This window comes from Rhinopithecus bieti, unplaced genomic scaffold, assembly GCF_001698545.2.
Source record: "Rhinopithecus bieti isolate Rb0 unplaced genomic scaffold, ASM169854v2 scaffold_32096, whole genome shotgun sequence".
NCBI classification, from domain to species: Eukaryota; Metazoa; Chordata; class Mammalia; order Primates; family Cercopithecidae; genus Rhinopithecus; species Rhinopithecus bieti.
Window position 1 is genome coordinate 185,471 of NW_016813886.1, and position 23,411 is coordinate 208,881.

Sequence of the window (23,411 nt, forward strand, 5' to 3'; positions counted from 1 at the left end):
ATTCCCTCACCTCCTGTGTTTGTTGCAAGATCCCCTATTTAAAATTGCAAAGTACACCCCCAGCCCTACACACTCACACCCCGCAACCCCCCGCCCAGCTCTATGCTTTCCGTACCACCTCATGACACACACGACGCCATGTATTCACTGTATTTATGGATTGCTTGTTTCCCCCACTAGAATAGGGCAGTGACTTTTGTGCAAGCATCTTGAACAGCTCCTGGTAAACAGTTGGCTCTCAAATAATATCTGTTAAATGGATGACCTTCAGAGGTGAGATGGAAGATGCCGAATAGCAAATATTCACTTCAGAATGTTTTGAAAGGTAAAGATGAAATTATGGGTATTTACGTCCTTTTCCCCCAATAGTATTTTAACAAATGAAAAACACCTTAATAGGTATTCCCAAAATAATTCTTCTGAGTTTGTAATAAAAAACGAGGAGTAGGACTTGAATACACATATCGCTGACTCAAACATGGTCCCCCCGCCAGACCCCACCCCCGGCCAAGCATCGCGCTCCGTAGAGCGCAGAGCGCAGAGCGCAGAGCTCCGCGGCCCGCGCCGGAAGTGGGCGTGGCTCGCCCGCGGCTTGCTGGGACTTGTATTTCGGTGCCCTAGGCGCGCGAGCCGGCAGCATCCGGAATGCGGCCCCTGCAGGTGTGGGGTTCCACGTGGGAGGTGAGACTGGCCGGGCTTTCCCGGCCGCTGACAGAGGCGTTCAGGGGTCAGGAAATGGGTTTGCCGCGGGGAAGGCGCTGGGCCGGCGAGCCGCGGAAGCCGGGAGGGCGGCGATGGTAGGGCACGCGACCAGCGGAGGCGCGGCCCGCGGCGGCACGTGTGTCCCGGCGCCGCATTTCCAAGCTGCTGCGCCCCCGGAGCCTGGCTGCGGCCACAGCGAAGGCTGTCGGGCCCTGCAGCTGAGCGGCCGAGCCTCCGATGGCCCCTCCTCCCGCCTGGCGGAGCTCTGGCCTGGGCCGGCTGGGGGCTTCGTGGTTGGCCACGCCGGCCTTTTCCTCGCCTGTGACGGGCGTGATTGCAGGGGGTTTTCGGTGAACGTTAGGCGACGGAGGGGGGCTCCTGTAAGAGACTGAGGTTTCTGTCCGCAGCACTGCCTTCGCTGAAAAGAGCTTGCATCTGAGCCCCCGCACCGCAGGAACGAGCCAGGCTCCTGAGAATGAGATCGTTGAAGGCGTCTTGGGCAACCGAAACCCATCCCGAGAAGCGGTCATATAACCCGAGAGCTCCTCCTCTTAACTAGAACTTTAGGACAGAGATCGGCAAAGTCTGAGGAAATGGGCACGGCTTAGAGCTGCCGGCGGCTGCGGAATTTACTTAGCTTCTTGGTTTTTTGGGGGGAAGACTTGGCTTGTTTAATCGAAAGCCCTGTGGAGAGAGATGAAGATGGTGACAGAAAATGCGTCACCTCTCACCTCATGGAGGGAGTGCTAGTGGAAGGGTTGACTGAAGAAGCGTCAGAGGCAGGAGCTGGGTAACTTTTTCCCTGCAGTCTTGCTGGACTTGATTTTCATGGCTTTTTCTCTTTCTCTAACTCTGCCTTTCCAGGATTCCATCCCCACTGGGAGTAAGAAATGACCAAGGTCCGGGTGAGTTGGCGTTCCATTTCTCCTAAAATGCCATCTCTCTGAAATGTCCCTGTGCCTTGTGTTATTTTCTTTATTGTCAGGCCCCCAGTACGGTATTTTATAGCTATGGATATAGGGACATTAAGATACTAAGGACATGTAGCTAGCAGATGATGTCACCAGGGTCTGCAAAGATAGTTTTCACTGGCCCCTCCTACCCAAGAATTTATTCCACTCCTCAGAGCAGTGTTCTGTGCCCTCGTGGGGAGCGTCTGGAAGCCTACCTTTTCCTGCCAGACATTTCACTCACGTTGAAAGTCATTCCAAGCTATTCCATACTCATCCCAGTGCTAAGTGGTCTCAGCAAAACAGAATGATAAACCACGGTGCTTTTCTTCAAGGAGCTTACCATTTTGATTAGCATATTATATTACCTGTACACAAAAAATATGCATAATAATAGTGATAATTTGTTAACTATGAAAGAGTCAAAAACGAGGAAATTCGTTAAATGGCAGCACAGTGTTTACAAAATCACTCTAGAAATGCTTTTCAACCAGGCTATGCATCAGAAGTCTCTGTGGTGTTTTTTTAAGAACTAAGCTTCCTTCTCTCTTCCAGACCTAGTGAAAGGAGAGTTTCACTCCTTTTTTATTCTTTTGATCTTTGTACATCCAAAGGTTTATTGTGAAATACTCTCTATACACTTGATATAAGTGTCTCTAGGGTAGGTAAAATGAGTCATTCATCCTTTATACTCAGGTTGATTTGTTCTCTTTCACTAGCATGTCTACATATTTAACTGTCCCAATAAACTTTAAATTACCAAGTCATACTTTTTTAAAGAGAGTTCTCATTTGTCTCCGTAAAACCATCTGTAGGAGGTTACCTCAAAATTAACCCTTAGGCTCCCAGGGTATTTGAGATGGTCAGCCTTCACGTGGAATCCCACAGTGTTTGAGATGGTCAGCCCTCTCTTTGCCCTGTCCTGGCACTTTATGGTGGAGAGCTCTAACTCGGCTAACTCTGAGAGAGCCGAAGGAAAGTGCCTTGTCCTTTGTTGCAGAGAGCAGCGGGCCAGAAATAAACCCCGTGTTTTCTAACTTCAGGCTGTTCTTTCTCCGTTAACTAAACAGATCATCACACCAGAAATTATTTGAATAAAATATCATACTGCGTTTTAAGGAAAAAAAATGTTTTTTAACACTACCAGCAAAGGCCATCTTTTTGCTTGGCAAATACAGCCCTCACACACGAGCTCTTAGAAAAATCTGTTTAGAGGACAGTAAGCTGCCTTGAGGTACTGAGAGCATGGCTTCTCTGTGCCCTGAAAAGTAATTGAGGACTTGAAGGGAGACTAACCTGAGTAGAATCAATACATTTTCCTTCCTTCACTTCTGCCTGCTCCCTAATGGTTAATTATTCACTGCCGCTGCAACTGGGGATTGCTAGTTTGGTAAATTTTGAGATTCTGGTGTGTCTTACACAATAACTTTTTTAATTTAAAGAAAGGACTTCATTCCAATCACTGTGTGTTTTCCATAGAAAACATTGTCCTTAGGTCTGCTGAAAGGCGGGAGTCTTAGTTAACCCTGCCCTTCCTCTGTGACATTGGGTAAATCACTTCACCCTTATGAACTTTGTTTTTTTCATCTGTAAACTGAGGGTCTGTCTTTAAGTTTTCTTTTAGTTGTATTATTGTATTATTGTTCATTTAAATTGAATGTGAATTTATATTTATCTTGCAGATTCCAAGTCAATTGTGGTAGTTGCTGGGGATTTAAAGATGAGTTGAGGCCAGGCATGGTGGCTCACACCTGTAATCCCAGTACTTTGAGAGGCTGAGTGGGGAGGATCACCTGAGGTCAGGAGTTTGAGACCAGCCTGGCCAACATAGTGAAACCTCATCTCTACTAAAAATACAAAAAATTAGCTGGTCATGTTGATGCCTGTAATCCCAGCTACTCAGGAGGCTGAGGCAGGAGAATCTCTTGAACCCAGGAGGTAGGGGTTGTGGTGAGCTGAGATCATGCCACTGCACTCCAGCCTGGGCAACAGAGTGAGACTCTGCGTCAAACGACAAAGATGAGTTGAGTGTGGCACCTATCCTTCAGAATCTTACAGCCAACTTGGGAGACAGACTTAATAGCTATAGTAGAGGGATGTGAAAGATGCTATGAGATCTCAGAGGAGGAGAATTCTAACTCATCCTCATGCTTCAGAAAGAGGCTATTGTCCTAAGACTGAAAGCTCCAAAATGGATGGGAGAACTCAATAAGTTAGGGCTTATGATAGAAAGGACTGTGCTAGACTCAAGTATGATGTGTTGAATGACTCCAGGTAATCTAGTGTGCCTCTTCCTGCTTTTCCACTTCAAAGTAAATTGTTAGATACAGCAGAGAGGGGCTCTGGAAAGAAGTGGAAGGCCATGTGATGGCATATATGTAGTTCTAAGGAGGTTGACATTTATCTGATAGAAACAGGAAACGATTGATCTTGTGACCTTCCTCTTTGGTTGGCTTTTAGAATATCGAGTCTGCTCTCTCCACTGTAAGCAGGAGCACAGCCTTGGAGTGACTCCTTAGTGCCACTGATACCTGGGAAGACTGTTGATTATTCAGTGTTTCAGTCCCAGCTTTGTCTTGCTTTAACAGGAGCACTATATCCTTTCCTTTTCTCCCTTCCCTTGTCACAATGATTCCTCTCATTTGGTCTACTCCTGTCATTTTTTTTTTTTTACCTACCGCAAAGTTAACAGTCCACCAACATATCCTTTCCCTTCTCAGAATGGAATCCCGCCTGCCATTTTATCTTCAGGACCTTAAAAAATTAATAACTCTGATTGTCTAACCTAGGGACTGAAAGATGACAAAAATTGTACTACGAAGAATTGGTAAGGAGTTATTGTAGCCTAGGTAAGGAAAAAAAAAAAAATAAGGGTCTTACTAAGACTGGCAGTGGAAATAGAAAAGAGGTAACACATTGGAGGGAAATGTAGGAGGCACAATTGACAGGATCTGACATGGTTTGAATGTTGTTGAGATAGAGAAGGAAGATTAGACAATCCAGATGACTGGATGGAAGACAGATAAAAAATAAGGGAGAGAAAACGTAATTGGTGGGCTTGCATCTCTGAAGATAGAAGAAGGGATTTGATCTAGAATGCACAGGAAGAGATTAGCCTTAAACAGAAAGACATTTTTTTTTCTCTGTGGTCTGAAGAGAAGGTCTGGTTGGGAAGAGCAGCCAGCCCACTTGCTTTTAATATGCCGTGGGTCATGCCTTGCTAAAGGATGTGGTGATGGAATGTGAAGGCAGCAATCTTTGCTTCTGGTTGTTTGTCCCACCTTTACTCCAGGGCTTGAGGCTCCTTTTCCAGCCCTCTTCCTCAGAGTGGAGACCAGTGACCTTGAACAGAAAGCTTGGGAGACAGCACCCATCCTTACCTTCATCTTTACCCCCATCCTTCCCCACTGGTGACGAGTCGGATGAGTCATACCACCCCTGCAGGGCAGGCCCAAGGAAGGAGTAAGTGGTGCCTCTTTAGCCTCAGGCCGAAGCTGGCTTAGCTGATCAAATTTATGAGACAGCCTTTATGACTTTTTATATATTCTATCACTTTACTTTTGAAATTGTGCCTTAGAGAGTGGTGCCAGCCCATGCACGGTGCAGATATAAGTACTGAAATTGAGAGCTTGAAAAACAAAAACAAAAAACTTCACCACAGGTAGTTTAAGAAGCATTGCTTCATCAGACAGAGCCCTGAAGGGAACCAGATTTGCTGACGTTGACTGAAAAAATATTTGGACTCCCTTTATATGCCAGGCCCTGCTTGAGGTCTTGGAGATGCAGTCATGAACAAATGAGGCAGCCTCTCTGTTCGTGGGGAACTTAAATCTCAGCAGGGAGAGACAGTAAATAAGAAAGCAAGTGAATAAATAAGAAAATAAGGTAAGGCGTAAGTCATAAGAAGAAATAAATTAAACTAGGAAAATGATAGATACAGGGTGCGCCAGTGGATTAGATGGTCAGTGACATGCTTTCTGAAGAGGCAACGGTTGGACTGAAAGCTGAATGATGAGGAATGGAGAGGGAAGCTAGCACAAAAGCTACAATGAGTTTGTTGCGGTTCAAGGGCCTGCTGGGTCACTGGTGCTGAATATGATCATAAGAGAGGCCTAGGTTGGGAAGGTGACAGGAGAGCCTCACGGGCCAGGATGAAGAGTCTGGATTTTACTTCATGGCCACTGAAAAGCCTTTGGAGGGTTTCACGCTTGGCCTTGTTTTTGTTTTAAAAGATCACCTTGGCTGCCATGTGGAAAACTCATGTTTGGGGGAGCAAGAGTAGAGTCAGACCAAGAAGGAGGTTGGTGTGGGTGAGAGCAAGTGCTGCCTAGGCCTAGAGAGGTGACAGTGCAGGGCAGGGGAGCTGGGTGGATGCCGATATGCTTTAGAGATAAAGGAGGTAGGTGATGGGTGAGATGTGAGGATGAGAATGAAATGAATTCTTGGATTTGGTTTGAGCAATTGAGTGGTTCGTGTGGCTGTTTACTAAAATGGGGACGACTGGGGAAGAGCAGATGCTGATGGATATTGCTGGAGCAGGAGTTTTGTTAGGGCCTGTTCAGTTTTTTGTTTTGTTTTTTGTTTGTTTGTTCGACTCACTGCAACCTCCGCTTCCCGGGTTCAAGAGATCCTTCCACCTCAGCCTCCTAAGTAGCTGGGACTACAGGCATGCACCACCACACCTGGTTAATTTTTGTATTTTCAGTATAGACAAGGTTTCACCATGTTGGCCAGGCTGGTCTTAAACTCCTGACCTCAAGTGATCCACCCACCTCAGCCTCCCCAAATGCTGGGATTACAGGCATGAGCCACTGTGCCCAGCCAGGGCCTGTTAAGTTTTAAGCACCTTTAGACGTCCCAGTGTAGACATTAAAAGGTAGAAAGTTGGAGTCTGGAAGTGAGGTAAGAGGTAAGGGCTGGAAATAAATATTTGGCAGTAAATGGTATTTTAAGTCAAGGGATCGCTCAGGAGAGTGTTTTATGGCTGTGTGTATATGTACTATTTTATTTTCCCAGTAATGTTCAACTACTTAGTTTATAAGCGGAAGAACAGAAAGCATAGGAAGTGATTTTTAAAGTGTAGGATATTAGAGAGATTAATATGTTAAGAGTAGAGGAGTCCAGGTAGTGGACTAGTCCCAATTATGGTTATTACAGTTTGATGAAATGTGGCTGAGATCATTGGCACTGTGGAGATTAAGAAATGTGAGGTCAGAGTGTTGGGTAAATTGTTCCTGCGAGAGTTAAGGTTGTCAGGATAATGGTGGGAATGGGGTGAAGATGACAATTCAGAAATGACACAAGAAGACAGTGACACGGAAAGATTCAGTAGCTGAGGACTTGAGTGTAGACATGTTGTGGGCAGGAAGGAAATGATTTGGATGGAAGCAGCCAATTAAGTGAGAAAGGAAAGATTTTCCAACAAAACTTGACTTAGCTCACTTAGATCCCCTGAGCTGCAAACTTCTTCTATGCCTTTCTTACCTTTTCCAGTGCTACTGACTTCACCCCCCTTCCAGGGCATTTGTGCAGATGGTTGTTTGTTGAGGAGGAATGTGCTTTATGTTTTAGGAACTAGTTACATTCAAGGATGCCTCTGTGGCCTTCACCGAGGAGAAGTGAGGCCACCTGGACTCTGCTCCCAGGAAGCTGTGCAGAGCTGTAATGCTGGGAACTACAGGAACTTGGTCTTGGTGGGTAAGGACATGTGAACTTGGACACCTGCCCATTGGCATCTTTGTTTCCCACTTCCTTTTTGACACAAAAGGATATTTTCTGACGATTCTAAGCAGCTAAAGAACTTGGTAAGAATTGGAGAATAGTGATTTTACTGGGTTGTCTCAAAAACCATACCTGTTCCATCCTTTATAAGCCAGAGGTGGGACTGATTTTGCTTTCTGCACAATCACCCAATCCCTGTGAGTTTCTGAAATGTGATCTCTCAGATGGAACAAGATAAAGATCATTATATAATAGCAAGTGAACCCCAAAGAGCACCAGGCATCATGGCAAGTTATAAGCCAGGCTAATCCACAACAGAGGAGTCCCTTTTTCAATGTTCCAGGAGTTATCTGATGTCTTGCAGTCTGTGTCGAAAGCAGGGACTTCTGGGATGTTTCCTATGTGCTACTGTTTTACCTGATCTATTCACTTACTTCCCTTCTACCTCTGCAGGAGGTTGTGGTCTTTCCCAGTAATGGTCACTTGCTTCTCTGTACTCTTGCCTTTCCCCACATTTCCCCCACATTGGTCTTGTGCCATCTTTGCTTGGACTTTATTTTTCATTGAATGTCCTCCCCTGCCTTGCAATATCGTTTCCATTATTTCTTTTCTTACACATTCAGGAATTCATCCCTCTCCCCTCCCAAAATTAATCAAAACTCGTGGTGAGACACTCTCATACCCTACAAATAAATAAAACACTTTTTTGGTTTTTTTGAGCAGGAGTCAACCTCTTTCGCCCAGGCTGGAGGCTGGAGTGCAGTGGCACGATCTCGGCTCACTGCAACCTCCACCTCCCAGGTTCAAGTGATTCTCCTGCCTTAGCCTCTGGAGTGGCTGGGCTTACAGGCATGAGCCACCACACCCAGCCAGACAAAACACTTTTTGACTGCCTGAATCAAGGAGCCTTAAACATTTTCAAATGCAGTAATTCATTTTTTAGATATCTATTCTAAGGCAATCATGAGTAATTTTAACCAAAAATTGTGAACAAAATATTCATTATAGAAATATTTAAAATAGTGAAAAAAATATTTACCCCCTAAATGTATCACAGGGATTGGTCAGGCAAATTATCATGGATCACAGAAAAGTATGTAGCCATTAAGAAATAGATTGATAAAGAATTTTAATTAGATAGGGAGATGAATGTATACCTACTAGGTTGAACCATGTGAAATTGCCATTTTATAGCCAAAAGCAGCCTTTCTACAAAAAACACTGATAAGTGACTGGGCACGGTGGCTCATGCCTGTAATCCCAGCACCTTGGGAGGCTGAGGCGGGCAGATGGCTTGAGCTCATGAGTTTGAGACCAGCCTGGGCAACACAGCGAAACCCTGTCTCTGCAAAATATACAAAAATTAGCCGGATGTGATGGCAGTTACCTGTAATCCCAGCTATTCAGGAGGCTGAGGTGGGAGGACCCCTTGAGCCGGGAAGGCAGAGTTGTAGTGAGCCGAGATGACACTACTGCACTCCTGCCCTAGTGACCGTTAGACCCTGTCTTAAAAAAAAAAAAAATGTGCCATCATGTTAGCTTTCAGGGCTTTTTCCTCCCTCAGTCCACAGTGGGGCCCTGGTTCTCTTCCCTCAGTAGCTGTGGCCTTTCAGTTTCTATTTTCAGCTGATCCTGGGGAGTAAAGAGAATGCTACAGGGCAAAGTCGTTACCTGCAGGTAGTGAACCAGGCCTTTCCACATTCTTTATATAAACCTAGTGCCTGTGCTCTGTTCTTGTACCAAAATTGCCCACTTGTAGGTCACTACTGAACTTTTGTCTCTTTCAGAGTTTGTTTCTTTTTTAATGTTTCTTTCAGCATATTTACCATTATCAATTTTACTGATGGTTTCTTTAGTGTTGATCTTCTCTCAAAATTCTTTGTCACGCATGAAATCATAGTTTTTCTGTTTCCTCTGGCTTCTCTCTTAGTCCTTTTCTCTGCAGATTCTCTAGCTTCTTTCTTTTTGCTTTCTTTTTGAGATGGAGTCTCTTTCTGTCCCCTAGGCTGGAGTGCAGTGGCGTGATCTCGGCTCACTGCAACCTCCACCTCCCGGGTTCAAACAATTCTCCTGCCTTAGACTCCTGAGTAGCTGGGACTACAGGCGCCCGCCTCCGTGCCCGGCTAATTTTTTATATTGTTAGTAGAGATGGGATTTCACCATGTTAGCCAGTCTGGTCTTGATCACCTGGCTTCTGTCTTTTTTCTCACTTGAAATCTCAAAGGGCTGTTTGGTTTTAAGTCACTACATCACCAGTGCTTCTCGGCCTTTTTCTTTATCATTACTCTCTCCCTGCCAAAAGGAGACAGATTTCTCCTTTAGAGAAATTAAGTATGAAGGAATAAGGTTTTGTTAGGTAGGATTGTTTTGTGAGTCCCAAACCAGCATAATATGTAAGATTTGTTTGGCCAGGCGTGGTGGCTTATGCCTATAATCCCAGCACTTTGGGAGGCCAAGGCGGGCCGATCACCTGAGGTCAGGAGTTCGAGACCAGCCTGGCCAACATGGCAAAACCCCGTCTCTACTAAAATTATAAAAATTAGCCGGGCGTGGTGGTGGGTGCCTGTAATCCCAGCTACTCAGGAGGCTGAGGCAGGAGAATTGCTTAAACTCGGGAGGTGGAGGTTGCAGTGAGCCAAGATCATGCCACTGCACTCCAGCCTGGGTGATGGAGTGAGACTCCATCTCAAAAAAAAATAAAATAAAAATATTTGTTGTGCCCCCTATGAACCAATTCTCACCCCTTGGAGACATTATTGTCCCTGAGAATGCATGGTATGTCCACTTATAGGAGGAACTGTTACACATTTAATGCTGTTCAACTCTCCTTTCTATTTTGATAAGCCTAAAATTATTTTCCTTTTTAAGTTCCCTTGTTGTATTCCCACTTTTGTCAGTATTAAAGTTGTTCCAGTCTCCTAGTTTAGAAATGGGCCATGACTGTATTCAGTTTCTCTTGGGCCAGGCATGGTGGCTTATGCCTGTAATCCCAGCACTTTGGGAGGCAGAGGCAGGAGGATCACTTGAACCCAGGAGCTGAAGACCAGCCTGGGCAACATGGCAAAACCCCCTCTACAAAAAATATAAAAAGTTAGCCGGGCCTGGTGGCACGTGCCTGTAGTCCCAGCTACTTGGGAGGCCAAGGTGGGAGGATCACCTAAGCCAAGGAGGTTGAGGCTTCAGTGAGCAAAAATCTCCAGGCTGCAGGCTGGGCAACAGAGTGGGACCCTGTCTCAAAAAAAAAAAGTTTCTCTCTTCTCGTCCTCAGTATCTAAAATCTCCCACCAATTCTTTTTTAACTTTAACTTATTTTAAGTTTATTAACACTCCTAGATCCCACAGATGTTGCCCTAAAATGAGTCTGTTTAATGCTTAAAATAGGGTAAAAATTAGTCAGATTGTTGCCATCGTTTTTCAAGCTCGAGTTAGATGTTGCAAGTACACTTGTCTCCTTTAAACATCATTTATGATGTCATTCTTTGAAGTATTACTATACAGTTGGTAAGTCCTATGAAGAATGGAACACTGCTCTGAGAGAACGAAGGCATGTGTTGGAATGAGGGTTGTGTATGTGTCTTAGGGAGAGCCTCTGAAGTGACATTAAACTGGGAGCTAAGGGATCAATAGTTTAAACAGGTGACTAGGGAGGGGAAGAACATTCCAGGCAAAGAGAACCACGCAAGAGGAGACCCAAAGACCTGGAAGGAGGAGTGTGGTAGACCACAGGGTGCATCTAAGAAGGACTGAAAAGAGGTGGTGGACACAGCCTAGCTCAGTTATGGCGTTGAAGGCACTGGTAAAAAGTGGATTTATGACAAAAAAAATTAGCCAGGCGTGGTGGCACATGCCTGTAATCCCAGCTACTTGGGAGGCTGAGGTGGGAGAATCGCTTGAGCCCAGGAGGTGGGGGTTGCAGTGAGCTGAGATAGCGCCAGTGCACTCTAGCCTAGGAGACACTGTGTGACCCCATCTCAAAAAAAAAAAAAAAAAAAAAATTATTTTGAGTGGGCAGCCATTGGATCAGGGAATGGTGTTCTCTGATTGACCCAGTATCACTGTGACTGCTCTGTAGAGAGTGATTTACAGGTAGACAAAAGTGAAATAGGAGATGGGCTTCCAATTTCAAGCTCTGCTCTAGGTTTTCATTTTTATTGACATAAAATGGAACAAACTTGTTGAACATTTTCTTTTTTGCAAGTAAGACATAAAAGTCTCAAAACTCAACACAGTATAATGTGAAATCAAATCACTTTCTATGAACTCTATATTTATGTATGTACAAGTATATGCATTAAAATTTTATGAGATTACACTGTGCGTATTTTTAATTTGCTGTTTTATGCAGTATGTGTTAGAGTTTTTTCTGCCATGTTAACTCCCTATAAAAGGACCCCTTTTCTCATGTCAGTATTTTTTCCTAATGTTATACACTCATTCTCCATAGCATTTTTTTTCTTCTTCTTTTAGACGACGTCTCACTCTGTAACCCAGGCTGGAGTGCAGTGGCACAATCTCGGCTCACTGTAAGCTCCACCTCCCAGGTTCAAGTGATTCTCCTGACTCAGCCTCCTGAGTAGCTGGGACTACAGGTGCCCGCTATCACGTCCTGCTATTTTTTTGTATATTTAGAAGACACTGGGTTTCACCGTGTTGACCAGGCTGATCTCGAACTCCTGACCTCAAGTAATCCACCCACCTCAGCCTCCCAAAGTGCTGGGACTACAGGCATGAGCCACCGTGCCTGGCCTCATTCTTCATATTATTTTAAACATTTTTTTAAAAGCTAACATCACACTTTCATTAAAATGGCACCTTTCATAAAATTCCTCCCCCATTCATTTTCACATACCTACAGTTTCTATAACCACTAGCCTACTTCCAAGTACTGTACGATATGGCTGTTGAAGCAATATCCTTTCAAATCCATTTAATCATTTCAGCCCATTTCATGATTTAACTGCTACAAACTGCCCTGTTTTTCTTTTGTCATTTTCTTTTCATTTTGCCATTACTTTTGAAATGTGTAGACAAAGTGATACATTCACCTGGGTAAAACAAGTTGTATGGACAGCTCATAGTAAAAACGGTCCTGTTTCCTGACTCTGCTGCTCCATCAGCCACAATGTGGCTTCCAAAGGTACTCAGTTTTCATCTTTCTAGCTGTTCCATATTGGGTTTGTCTTCCTACTCCAGACGATATGTTTATACATAGTTACTCTTCTAAATAAACAATAAATGCATTCACATGGTTAAAAAATAAATATAAAAGATGCACAATGAAAAGTTTCTTTCATGTCTGTAGCTCTTGTCTATCCAGGTTCTGGTCATTGGCCTTTAAAAAGTGAGTAGTCTCGGCCGGGCGCAGTGGCTCAAGCCTGTAATCCCAGCACTTTGGGAGGCCGAGACGGGCGGATCACGAGGTCAGGAGATCGAGACCATCCTGGCTAACATGGTGAAACCCCGTCTCTACTAAAATACAAAAAACTAGCCGGGCGAGGTGGCGGGCGCCTGTAGTCCCAGCTACTCGGGAGGCTGAGGCAGGAGAATGGCGTGAACCTGGGAGGCGGAGCTTGCAGTGAGCCGAGATTGCGCCACTGCACTCCAGTCTGGGCGACAGAGCGAGACTCCACCTCAAAAAAAAAAAAAAAAGTGAGTAGTCTCATGTAAATGTCATTTCACAAATTATGCCTGGAGATCTGAAGAGTAAAGCTCTAAGTTGGAATGTTGAGTGCATATATTTATGACATTAATTGATAATTGTCAAAATGTCCTTCATATCAGTTTACACTCACAAGTAATGTGTGTCTTCAGACTTCGGGTTTGTGCTAGTTTAACAGGTGGAAAATGGTACCTCAGTATCATTTAAATTTAGTGTATTGTGATATACTGTTATTTCTCCATTTATCAATATTTTGTAATTTCTGTTGACTTCCCCATATTATAGATGAGGATGTAGCTTTTTCATATTACCTCCCCAAATGCCTAGCCTCCCAAGAATGTTAAGAGTCATGTCAGTGATGAGTGCTTCCATTGCTTTGATTTTGTAATTAGTTGTTCACTATAGAGTCAAGTAGTACAATATGATTATAGTTCCTTTTTTGTTTTTTTATTTTTCCTCTGAAGCTAATACTTGCCTTTTAAAAATATATTTTATTTGGGGGGTTTTGACTCCATACTGTTATTGTAGAGTTTTGTTTATTTTTTTCTTTTATTTTTCAACTGTGGTTTTGGGGTTTGAGGGTTTTTGTTTTGTTTTGTATGTTGTAGAGAGAGGGTTTTGCCATGTTGCACACACTGGTATCAAACTCCTGAGGTCAAGCAATCACCTCGCCTCAACCTCCCAAAATGCTGGGATTACAGACATGAACCACCATGCCTGGCCTAATTTTGTATTTTATTGACATCTTGGCTTACTGTTATTTCTTGTAGCATGTATCCTTTTTCTTAAATTTTAAAAAATTTTCCTATAGCATATTCCTGAGTGATTGTTTTAGTAATTGAATCTTTTCATGTTTGAAAGAGTGTCTGTTTTTTCCTCTCTTTGAAACGGTTAATTGGCTGGTTAAAAATTATAATTTCACAATGACTTTTAACCCAAATCTTGAAGATATTGAAGATTTGCAATATTGCCAATTAGTTAGTTGTTCAATGTCAATATAATTCTCATTTATTTGCACATAACCTGGCTTTTCTGTTTGGAAGCTTTTAGCATTTTCTGTTTTTTTGTTGTTGTTGTTGTTTGTTTGTTTGTTTTTTCCTTGAAGTCCTTTAGTTCAGGGTCTTTTTACATACCATTTTTTAGCATTTATTGGGCCCTGAATTTTGCATTCTAGGAAACATTTTTTTGTTGTTATTTCTTTGATCATTTTCTCTCCATGTGTTCTATCTTCACTGTCCTCATGCAACTCCTTGGACATGAGCTTTTACTTTTTTTTTTTTTTTTTTTTTTTTTTTGAGACGGAGTCTCGCTCTGTCGCCCGGGCTGGAGTGCAGTGGTCGGATCTCAGCTCACTGCAAGCTCCGCCTCCCGGGTTTACACCATTCTCCTGCCTCAGCCTCCCGAGTAGCTGGGACTACAGGCGCCTGCCACCTCGCCTGGCTAGTTTTTTGTATTTTTTAGTAGAGACGGGGTTTCACCGTGTTAGCCAGGATGGTCTCGATCTCCTGACCTCGTGATCCACCCGTCTCGGCCTCCCAAAGTGCTGGGATTACAGGCTTGAGCCACCGCGCCCGGCCTAGGGCTTTTACTTTTATCTTTCTATCTGTCTGTCTTTTCATATGCATTCTTGGAGAATTCCTCAATCTTCCATCTTAGCCGTGTGTTCATTTTACTATTTAACTCATCTAAATTGTAGGCCTTTGACTAAAACAGCCTGACACATATCTAGGAAACAAGTTACATAACCTATCATCATCTTCAGTCATTTTATTTAGAATTATTATTTTCATAGCAATATTTTTTTTTTATTAGATTGTGTTTAAATATGATATCCACTCCAGTTTTTCTGGGATTTTAATTATGTACCTTTTAAATTCTGTCTCCTTATATATTTTTTCAAAATTCTTGTGTTCTCAGTATGATACTGGAGTGTGTCCTCAACCCATGCTTGACCCACTTTGGCATGCATGTGTGTTCTACTTTAGGGGACGCTTCTGCTGATTGGGCTAGGGAGGGAGGTAATAAGAATCCAGATGGTAGATGTTGTAGGCCTTTTTTTTTCTCTTTTTTTTTTTTTTTTTTTTTTTTTTTTTTGACAGTTGGCAGAGCTAAGTGAGGTTTTATTTTGGGAAAAATAAAAAATTTGAATTGTTTGTAGCTGTATGTGTGGGCAAGGGGGGCTACCCAGGTAGTAAACTCCCCCCATGAGTGGTCTAAGGGCTAGGGCTGAGCCTCAGGTGGGCCTCCTATTTTCCCTGTACTCCCCTGCACAGTGGTGTAGGCCATTTTTTAAGGCCACCTCTTTTGCCACTGAATTATCGGGGGCATGCCCTGCTTCTTCATTTCCAGCCCTGGGCTATCTTCCTTGTCAGAATTCCCATTAAAAAGTTTAGCTTGAAGTTTTATCCTGGGCACTTATGTTGTCAGTTGCTTCTTTTTTGTTCCTCAATCCATCGGTCATTGTGTAGGTTCAGCATTACCTCAACCTCTGCTTCTCTGTTCAGTTCAGTTAACATTATTAGCAGTCTTTTTTTGGCAGATCATTTATTTTATTCTTGAGGCTTTATATGAGGCCACTGCTGCTAGCCATCCAATATTTCTATTTCTAAGAGGAAGAGGGTGGGCTGGGAGAGTGCTGCTAACAGCAAAAACTAGCACAGTTGTTAGGAATGCCTAAGTTGAATTAAGAAATGTCTTACTTTATCACTGTTTATTATTTTCTGAGACCTAGACTCCAGAGAAATGTGGTCAGTGCTCCCTTACTTTGTAATAATTGATTCTGAGTTTGGTAATTGAATTTCTATGATTTCTTAAGATGTTTTACCCATGAAGAAGCCTTCTGTTATATATAATTTGAGCTGTACATTTTTCCTCTAGTTTCTCCATCACTCCTAATCCATCTGCTCTTTATCATTTAGGAGTTCCTCGATGTTTTTATTCTGATGATGTCAACCTTTCTGTTTTCCCAAGACTATTATGGATTTCTTGTCATTTCAGTGTAATATTAGGCTATTCACTCTAACTGTTGTAGTAAGTCTGGGGAGGGTTTTGTTTTGTTTTGTTTTGTTTTTTAATATACCAGTAAGTCTAAACTCTGTATTCCTAGCACAGTTCTCTCACAGGACTTCCAGACCTATATATATCTCACTGCTTACTGACCAGTACTGCAAGAATGTTCCACCAACACCACAGATTATACAAGGCAGATTTGAGTTTCTGCCCCCTTCCCTACTTCAGCCTCTTCCTCTTGCATTTCCTCTCTGATTATAGAGTACCACTGTACCCATTCACTCAGGCAGCAATCCCAAGGAACAGGCTTGGTACCTCCTTTCTCTTCTAGGTTTAATTTGTCATCACGTGATCTAGAATGAATTTCTCCCATTCTCTCCACAACCATCATCCTTACCATTTTTCTTATGATTTGCTATAGCAGCCATCTTGCTACCTAAAGTCTTACTTTCCAGTGGTGTTTATAGTCACAAAGTCAATCATTTCACTCTGAATTTAAATCCTTTAATAGTTTTCAATCCCTGCAGGGTTTAGCCCTAAGGTCCTTATTATTAGACACTAAGCCCTTTGCTCTGGCTCCTTACTTCCCCTCCGTGGCACATTCTTCACCACTCTTACCGTTTTTATCTCCTTCGTAAGAAGCCGCTTGTAGTTTTCTTTAACATGTCATATTTTCTCTCCACGTTTCACTTCTTTTTTTTTCTTTTTATTTCTTGTCATTTTCTCCCAGAAATCTTCCTAAACACTGGGGTCTGAATTGAGTGTTCCTCTTCTGTACTTTCCTAGCTGGTTATGCATACATCTCTTGTACTGTATTGTACTATACATTCATCTACACCACTCACTTAGTATTATCATTATTTGGTATGTTTGTCTTCCCAGGAAGCTTTAGTTTGTTAAGCAAAAGGATTTATATTTTCTTCCTTGTGTCCCCCACACCTATGAAAGCAGAATACCAATGAAATGCAAATTTACTTAAAGGAAAGTAGGCCAGGTATAGTGACTCATGCCTGTAATCCCAACACTTTGGGAGGCTGATGCGGATGCATCACTTGAGGCCAGGAGTTTGAGACCATCCTGGTCAACAGGGTAAAACCGCATCTCTACTAAAAATACAAAAATTAGCTGGGCATGGTGGCGTGGGCCTATAATCCCAGTTACTTGGGAGGCTGAGGTGGGAAAATTGCTTGAACCTGGGAGGTGAAGTTTGCAGTGAGACCAGATCATGCCATTGCACTCTAGCCTGGGCAGTGCAGCAAGACTCTGTCTCAAAAAAAAAAAATGAAGTGAGATGAGATGAAATGTTACTGTTAGCAAGGATATAGGACTTATAGTCTTCTATAGGATTAGTTAGGGAAGACTTTCCTTGGCTATGCTTAAAAGCCAAGAGAAAATTTCTGTCTTGTACCCAGATACAAATGCACCCAACATTAACCCAAAGGACATGACTATAAGGACAAGCTGAACTTTTTCATACTTCCTAAGCCTTCAGGCCTTAGGCACTCTCACTTTGAAATCTTGAAGTCTACCCTTTGTTCTTACCACTGAATTCTCTCTGTTTCCTAGGAGACTTGAATGAAAATTCTGTGGAGAATCTTCAGCAGAAAGCACTTCAGGATCTGTTACATGAGCTTTCCTCCTGGCTAGTTTTGGAAGGCATGGCCAGTACAATTAGTGGAAGTCAGGATTGTATCGTGAATCATCAAGGGGAAGTGGATGGGGAGCCTGAACTAGACCTTTCCCCTTGTCAACAGTGGGGAGAAGCATCTTCTTGTATTTCCAGAAACAGGGACAGTGTGATGACTCTTCAAAGTGATTATTTAAAAAACAGTGAAAGTGAAACATATTTGCCTTTGAAAGTCCCAAGCCAAATAGACACACAATACTCTTCAGTGAAGTTCTGTAAGAATGAGCCTCAGGATCATCAGGAAAGCAAACATCTCTTTGTAACGGAAGAAAGCACTAAGAGAAAAGTGATAAAGGGGGAAAGTTTTTCAGAGAACCTTCAAGTTAAAATGGTGTCTGATGGAAAAGAACTGGCCTTGCCATTGTTAAATGGTGAGGCAACTTGCCAGAATGGCCAATTAAAAGAATCTTTGGATCCCATTAACTGTAACTGCAGAGACATTTATGGATGGAAATCACAGGTGGTCAGTTGTAGTCAGCAGAGAGCTCATACAGAGGAGAAACCCTGTGACCATAATAACTGTGGGAAAATACTTAACACCAGCCCAGATGGTCATCCATATGAGAAAATCCACACTGCAGAGAAACAATATGAATGTGGTCAGTGTGGTAAGAACTTCAGTCAAAGCTCAGAACTACTACTTCACCAGAGAGACCACACAGAAGAAAAACCCTACAAATGTGAACAGTGTGGGAAGGGCTTCACAAGGAGCTCGAGTCTGCTCATCCATCAGGCAGTCCACACAGATGAGAAGCCTTACAAGTGTGACAAGTGTGGGAAGGGCTTCACCAGGAGCTCAAGTCTGCTCATCCATCATGCTGTCCATACAGGCGAGAAACCTTATAAATGTGACAAGTGTGGGAAGGGCTTTAGTCAGAGCTCCAAACTACATATCCACCAGCGAGTCCACACTGGAGAAAAGCCCTATGAGTGTGGGGAGTGCGGTATGAGCTTCAGTCAGCGCTCAAACCTGCACATCCACCAGCGAGTACACACAGGAGAGAGGCCCTACAAGTGTGGTGAGTGTGGGAAGGGCTTCAGTCAGAGCTCGAACCTTCACATTCACCGGTGCATCCACACGGGAGAGAAGCCTTACCAATGCTATGAGTGTGGGAAGGGTTTCAGCCAGAGCTCGGATCTTCGCATCCATCTCAGAGTCCACACTGGGGAGAAGCCCTATCACTGTGGCAAGTGTGGGAAGGGATTTAGCCAGAGTTCCAAACTCCTCATCCACCAGAGAGTACACACTGGAGAGAAGCCCTATGAGTGCAGCAAGTGTGGGAAGGGCTTCAGCCAGAGCTCCAACCTTCACATCCACCAGCGGGTTCATAAGAAAGATCCTCGCTAAGTGACATTTGCCCGTTCAGGTCTTCACAGCACTCATACTGTAAAAACTGTTAAATATTTAGTATCACTCTTACCTTTATATTCTACAAAGGAGAGAGATGTAAGGATTATTTAGATGTGTTTCCTCACTGAAAAATCATTCATTCAAAGTATTTAAGTATCAAGCACTTTTTTATGCTGTACAATGAATGGATTGTTCTTATTTCTCAGATGGGTAGAGTAAAAGTGTCTGTACTTTACAGTTCAACTACATGTTCTACCCAGCATTTTAATGGCAAGAACTTTATATTTATTCTCAAGCAGGGCATGTTTTCCTTTGTTCACATTCTCTGAGAAATTGAAACTCTGTTTTCTCTTCAAATTATGTGATTTGTGTTTTTCATATTTCTTTCCAGTCCTGATTAGCCACCTCTAAACTATGATTGTACACTGTGTCCATTTTAGGCCAAGAGGGCAGTTGGAAATACAAGGGACATGGAAATCCTTGTGTTTATTGCAGACAGGTACAATAGTTTGTAGCCACACAACAAAAAGCTGGAAGAGAGTTACTCATGTAGTACATTCCCATATACCATTTTGATAGGAAGTTGAACAGCCCCTCCCAGGCAACTATTCAGGAACATAAGTAGTCCTTTTTGGTGAGTACAGCTAGTTTATTGGGATACTTCCAGAGTGAATGTGAGGGAGGGTCCAAAGTAACATGCCTGGCACTTTGGGAGGCTGAAGAGGGTGCATCACTTGAGCCTAGGAGTTCGTGACCAGCCTGGGCAACATGGCAAAACCTTGTCTCTACAAAAAAGTGCAAAAATTTGCTGGTGTGCTGGCACACAGCTTCAGACGCAGCTACTCAGGAGGGTACCTAAGAGCAGGTGATAACAACAAATAGGTTCCAGAGGCAGAGCTGGAAAAATGAATACATAAGGAGCAAGGGGCAGCTTAGAGGCTGCAGAAATCATGTTGGGACTTGATAAGCTAAAAATGGCTAGCAGAGAAAGTATTCAAGAATGTGCTTTTGTTAAACATGTCTCATCACATTGGACAACATTAAGATGCAAGGAAAATTTTAATTTATCAAACTACAGCAATAAGGAGAATAGGAGAAAGACTATCAGCAAATGAAAATTTGAAAGATGAAAAGATAGCCAATAGAGCAGAAGCAGGCACAGTTACGCTGCTTACATATGGGGATAAGGAAAAGAAGGAACCAGTTTGGCTTCAGGCTCAGAAATGCTTAGTACCTTGGAGGATGGGAGTGAGATGTGAAGAGAAAGCAATGAAACTAATGGCCATTTGTATATGGAACAGTCCTCCTCATGACATAAACACACATACTGCTCCCCAACTCCTGTACATGGCTGACCAGAGGTTTAACGTCCAGCAAGAGATGGGAAGTTTCTTCTCTGCAGAAGTTGAATGGCCCCAAGGGAAAGAGCTCTATATTGTGGAAATTTGGGAATCCTACAGCAAAGCTACTTTCTAGCTTAAGTACACAAAAAACAGCTTCAAAATTCATGAAATAAAAACTGGCAAAATTGAAAAAGGCACAATTTCAATTATAGTTATTTAATCAAGTAATTGATAGCACAAGTCACTTAGGAGATACAAGCCTTGAACAGCACTATCAACTAACTTGACTAATTGACATTTGTAGAACACTTCACTCATTAGCATGATATATTAATATATTTTTTTATTTTCTAGGGACAGTGTCACTCTTTCACCCAGGCTAGAGTGCAGTGGTGCAATCGGTTAACTGCAACCATGAACTCCTGGGCTCAATCAATCCTCCTGTCTCAGCCTCCAGAGTAGCTATGACTATAGGCATGTGCCACCACACCCAGCTATTTTTTATTTTTGTAGGGATAGGGTGTAGCTCTGTTGCCCAGGCTGGTTTTGAACTCCCAGGCTCAAGCAGTCCTCCCTCCAGGACCTCCCAAAGCACTGGGATTACAGATGTGAGCCACTGTGCATCCTGTATACATTCTTTTTAAGTGTGCCTACTGTGGAGTATAACAAAACAGTCTTAAAATTTTTTAAAGAATGAAAACCATACAAGGTATATTCTCTCATCAGGACAGAATTAAGAGACCAATAACAAAGATGTCTAAAAAATCTCTTAATATTTGGAAATTAAACATCATACTCCTAAATGAGCAATAAAGAGAAAGAAAAATTTGAAAATATTTTGAACTGAATGAGTGTCAGAATTTGTGAAATGTAGCTAAAGCAGTGCTTAGAGGTGAAATCAAGAGTATTAAATACTTACATTAGATAAAAAGATTTCAATTCGATAGTCTAAACTTCCACCTTATGAAATGAGAAAAAGAACAGAAATAATCCAAAGCACATAGAATAGGAGATGATAAAGAGCTAAAAGTCACAAAATTACAAATAGACAAACAATAAAGAAAATTTAATGGAACCAAAACCTGGCTCTTTGGAAGGATTGAAAGAATTCCTAGTGTCAGGAATGAAAGGAAATATCACTATAGGTCCTATACACCAAGAAGGTAATACAGGAATTTTATTACTAAATGCCAATAAATTCAGCAACTTAAATGGAATTGAACATTGTAAGGAATATAGAACCAAAGCCCACTCGAGAGAAAACTTGAATAGTCCTGTTAAATTGAATTTGTAGCTGATAACCTTCCCCCAAAGAAAAGTCATGAGACCAACATTACCCAGATACCAAAGTCAGAAAGGACATCATAGGAAAAACTCATAGATAAACATCTCTTAATATAGACATAAAAATCCTTTTTAAAATACCAAGTTGAACACAGCAACCTATAAAAGGAAACACATATGGCCAAGTAGGGTTTATCCTAGAAATGCAAGCTTTAACATTCAAAAAGCGATGTGTTTCATATTAATATGAAAAAGAAAAACCACATAATTTTTTAAATGTAGGAAAACATTTGAAAAAATTTAACACCCATTCATGATAAAACCACTCAGTTGATTAGGAATTAAATTGAGCTTCCACAATCTAAGAGCAAGCATCTGTGAGAGAACCTACATCTGACATCGTACTTAATGGTGAAGTAAAAATAAAAAGCACTTTTCTCCTAAGATTGGAAACAAGGTAAAGATGTCTAGTCACCACTTCCAGTCAACCTTGTAGTGGATGTCCTAGCCAGTACAATAAGCCAATAAAAAAGAGACTGCGTGTGGTAGCTCATGCCTATAATTCTGGCATTTGGGGAGGCCAAGGTGGGAAGATTGCTTGGGTTTAGGAGTTCAAGACTAGCCTGGACAACATAGTGAGACCTCATTTCTACCAAAACGTAAATAAAAATTAGCCAGGCATGGTGGCATGTGCCTGTAGTACCACCTACTCAGGAGGCTGAACAGGAGGATCACTGGAGGCCCAGGAGGTCAAGGCTGCAGGGAGCTGTGATCGCACCACTGCACTCCAGCCTGGGTGACAGAGTGAGACCCTGTCTCAAGAAAAGGGATACAGAATGTAAAAGAAGGCATGAGACTGTTTGCTGTGACATGATTGTCTATATGGAAAAGCATAAAAGTGTCTGAAAATGTTTTTAAAACTAGTAAGTATGTTTAGCAAGGTCACAGGATACAAGCTCAATATTTTCAAAAAGTTGAAATTATGAAAACAGCATCTAAATCATGAAATATAGGGACAAAGTTATTAGACCTGTACTAAAGCTACAAAACATGTATTAATGCTAGAAGAAAGTAAAGAAGTCCTAAAATAAATAGATACACTGTATTCATGAGTTACAAACCTGAAGGACCTACAAAGTCAAAACTATTTTTTAAGATTTCTTTTTTCTTCTTTGAGATGGAGTCTCCCTCTGGCTAATTTTTTTGTATTTTTAGTAGAGATGGGGTTTCACCCTGTTGACCAGGCTGATCTTGAACTCCTGACCTCAGGTGTTCCACCCGCCTCAGCCTCCCAAAGTGCTGGGATTACAGGCTTTTTTCAAGACTAAAGCTATAGTGATCAAGATAGAATGGTACTGGATCTAGGATACACATACAGGTAAACAGAATTGGACTCACCCATATATTTTCAAGTGGTTTTCAACAAAGATGCAAAGATAAAGGGAAAAGATAGAGTTTTCAACACAGTTCTGTAACAACTGAAATTTTGTATAGGGGAAAAATGAGTAATATAAGCATGGAAACCATAAAGTGCCTAGAAGAAAATCTTCATTAAAGAGGACATGAAAAACATAGAAGAAAAAATTAAGTTGGGTTTTATCACTTTTAAAACTTACGTTGTTTGAAACTTCGTATTAAGAAAATGAAAGTTATGGAGTAGGGGGAAATATTTATACAACAAATATCTGATGAAGAGGGACTTACA

The 23,411-nt window shown here is 42.2% G+C and overlaps 1 protein-coding gene across 5 annotated transcripts; it reads left to right on the forward strand.

Moving 5' to 3' along the window:
- Positions 1 to 550: 550 nt before the first annotated feature.
- ZNF239 (zinc finger protein 239) lies at positions 551 to 19,436 on the forward strand. Of its 5 annotated transcripts, none has more exons than XM_017849029.1 (4): positions 604 to 681; positions 1,567 to 1,607; positions 7,224 to 7,345; positions 17,608 to 19,436. In XM_017849029.1, the coding sequence occupies exon 4, from the start codon at positions 17,700 to 17,702 to the stop codon at positions 19,074 to 19,076; it is 1,377 nt and encodes a 458-aa protein (XP_017704518.1). In that variant the 5' UTR covers positions 604 to 681; positions 1,567 to 1,607; positions 7,224 to 7,345; positions 17,608 to 17,699; the 3' UTR covers positions 19,077 to 19,436. The 5 variants fall into 5 exon arrangements, with proteins under 5 accessions (XP_017704522.1, XP_017704518.1, XP_017704520.1 ...); XM_017849031.1 differs by having other exon boundaries at positions 609 to 681; positions 7,224 to 7,349; XM_017849032.1 differs by lacking the exon at positions 7,224 to 7,345 and having other exon boundaries at positions 609 to 681.
- The last annotated feature ends 3,975 nt before the right edge of the window (positions 19,437 to 23,411 follow it).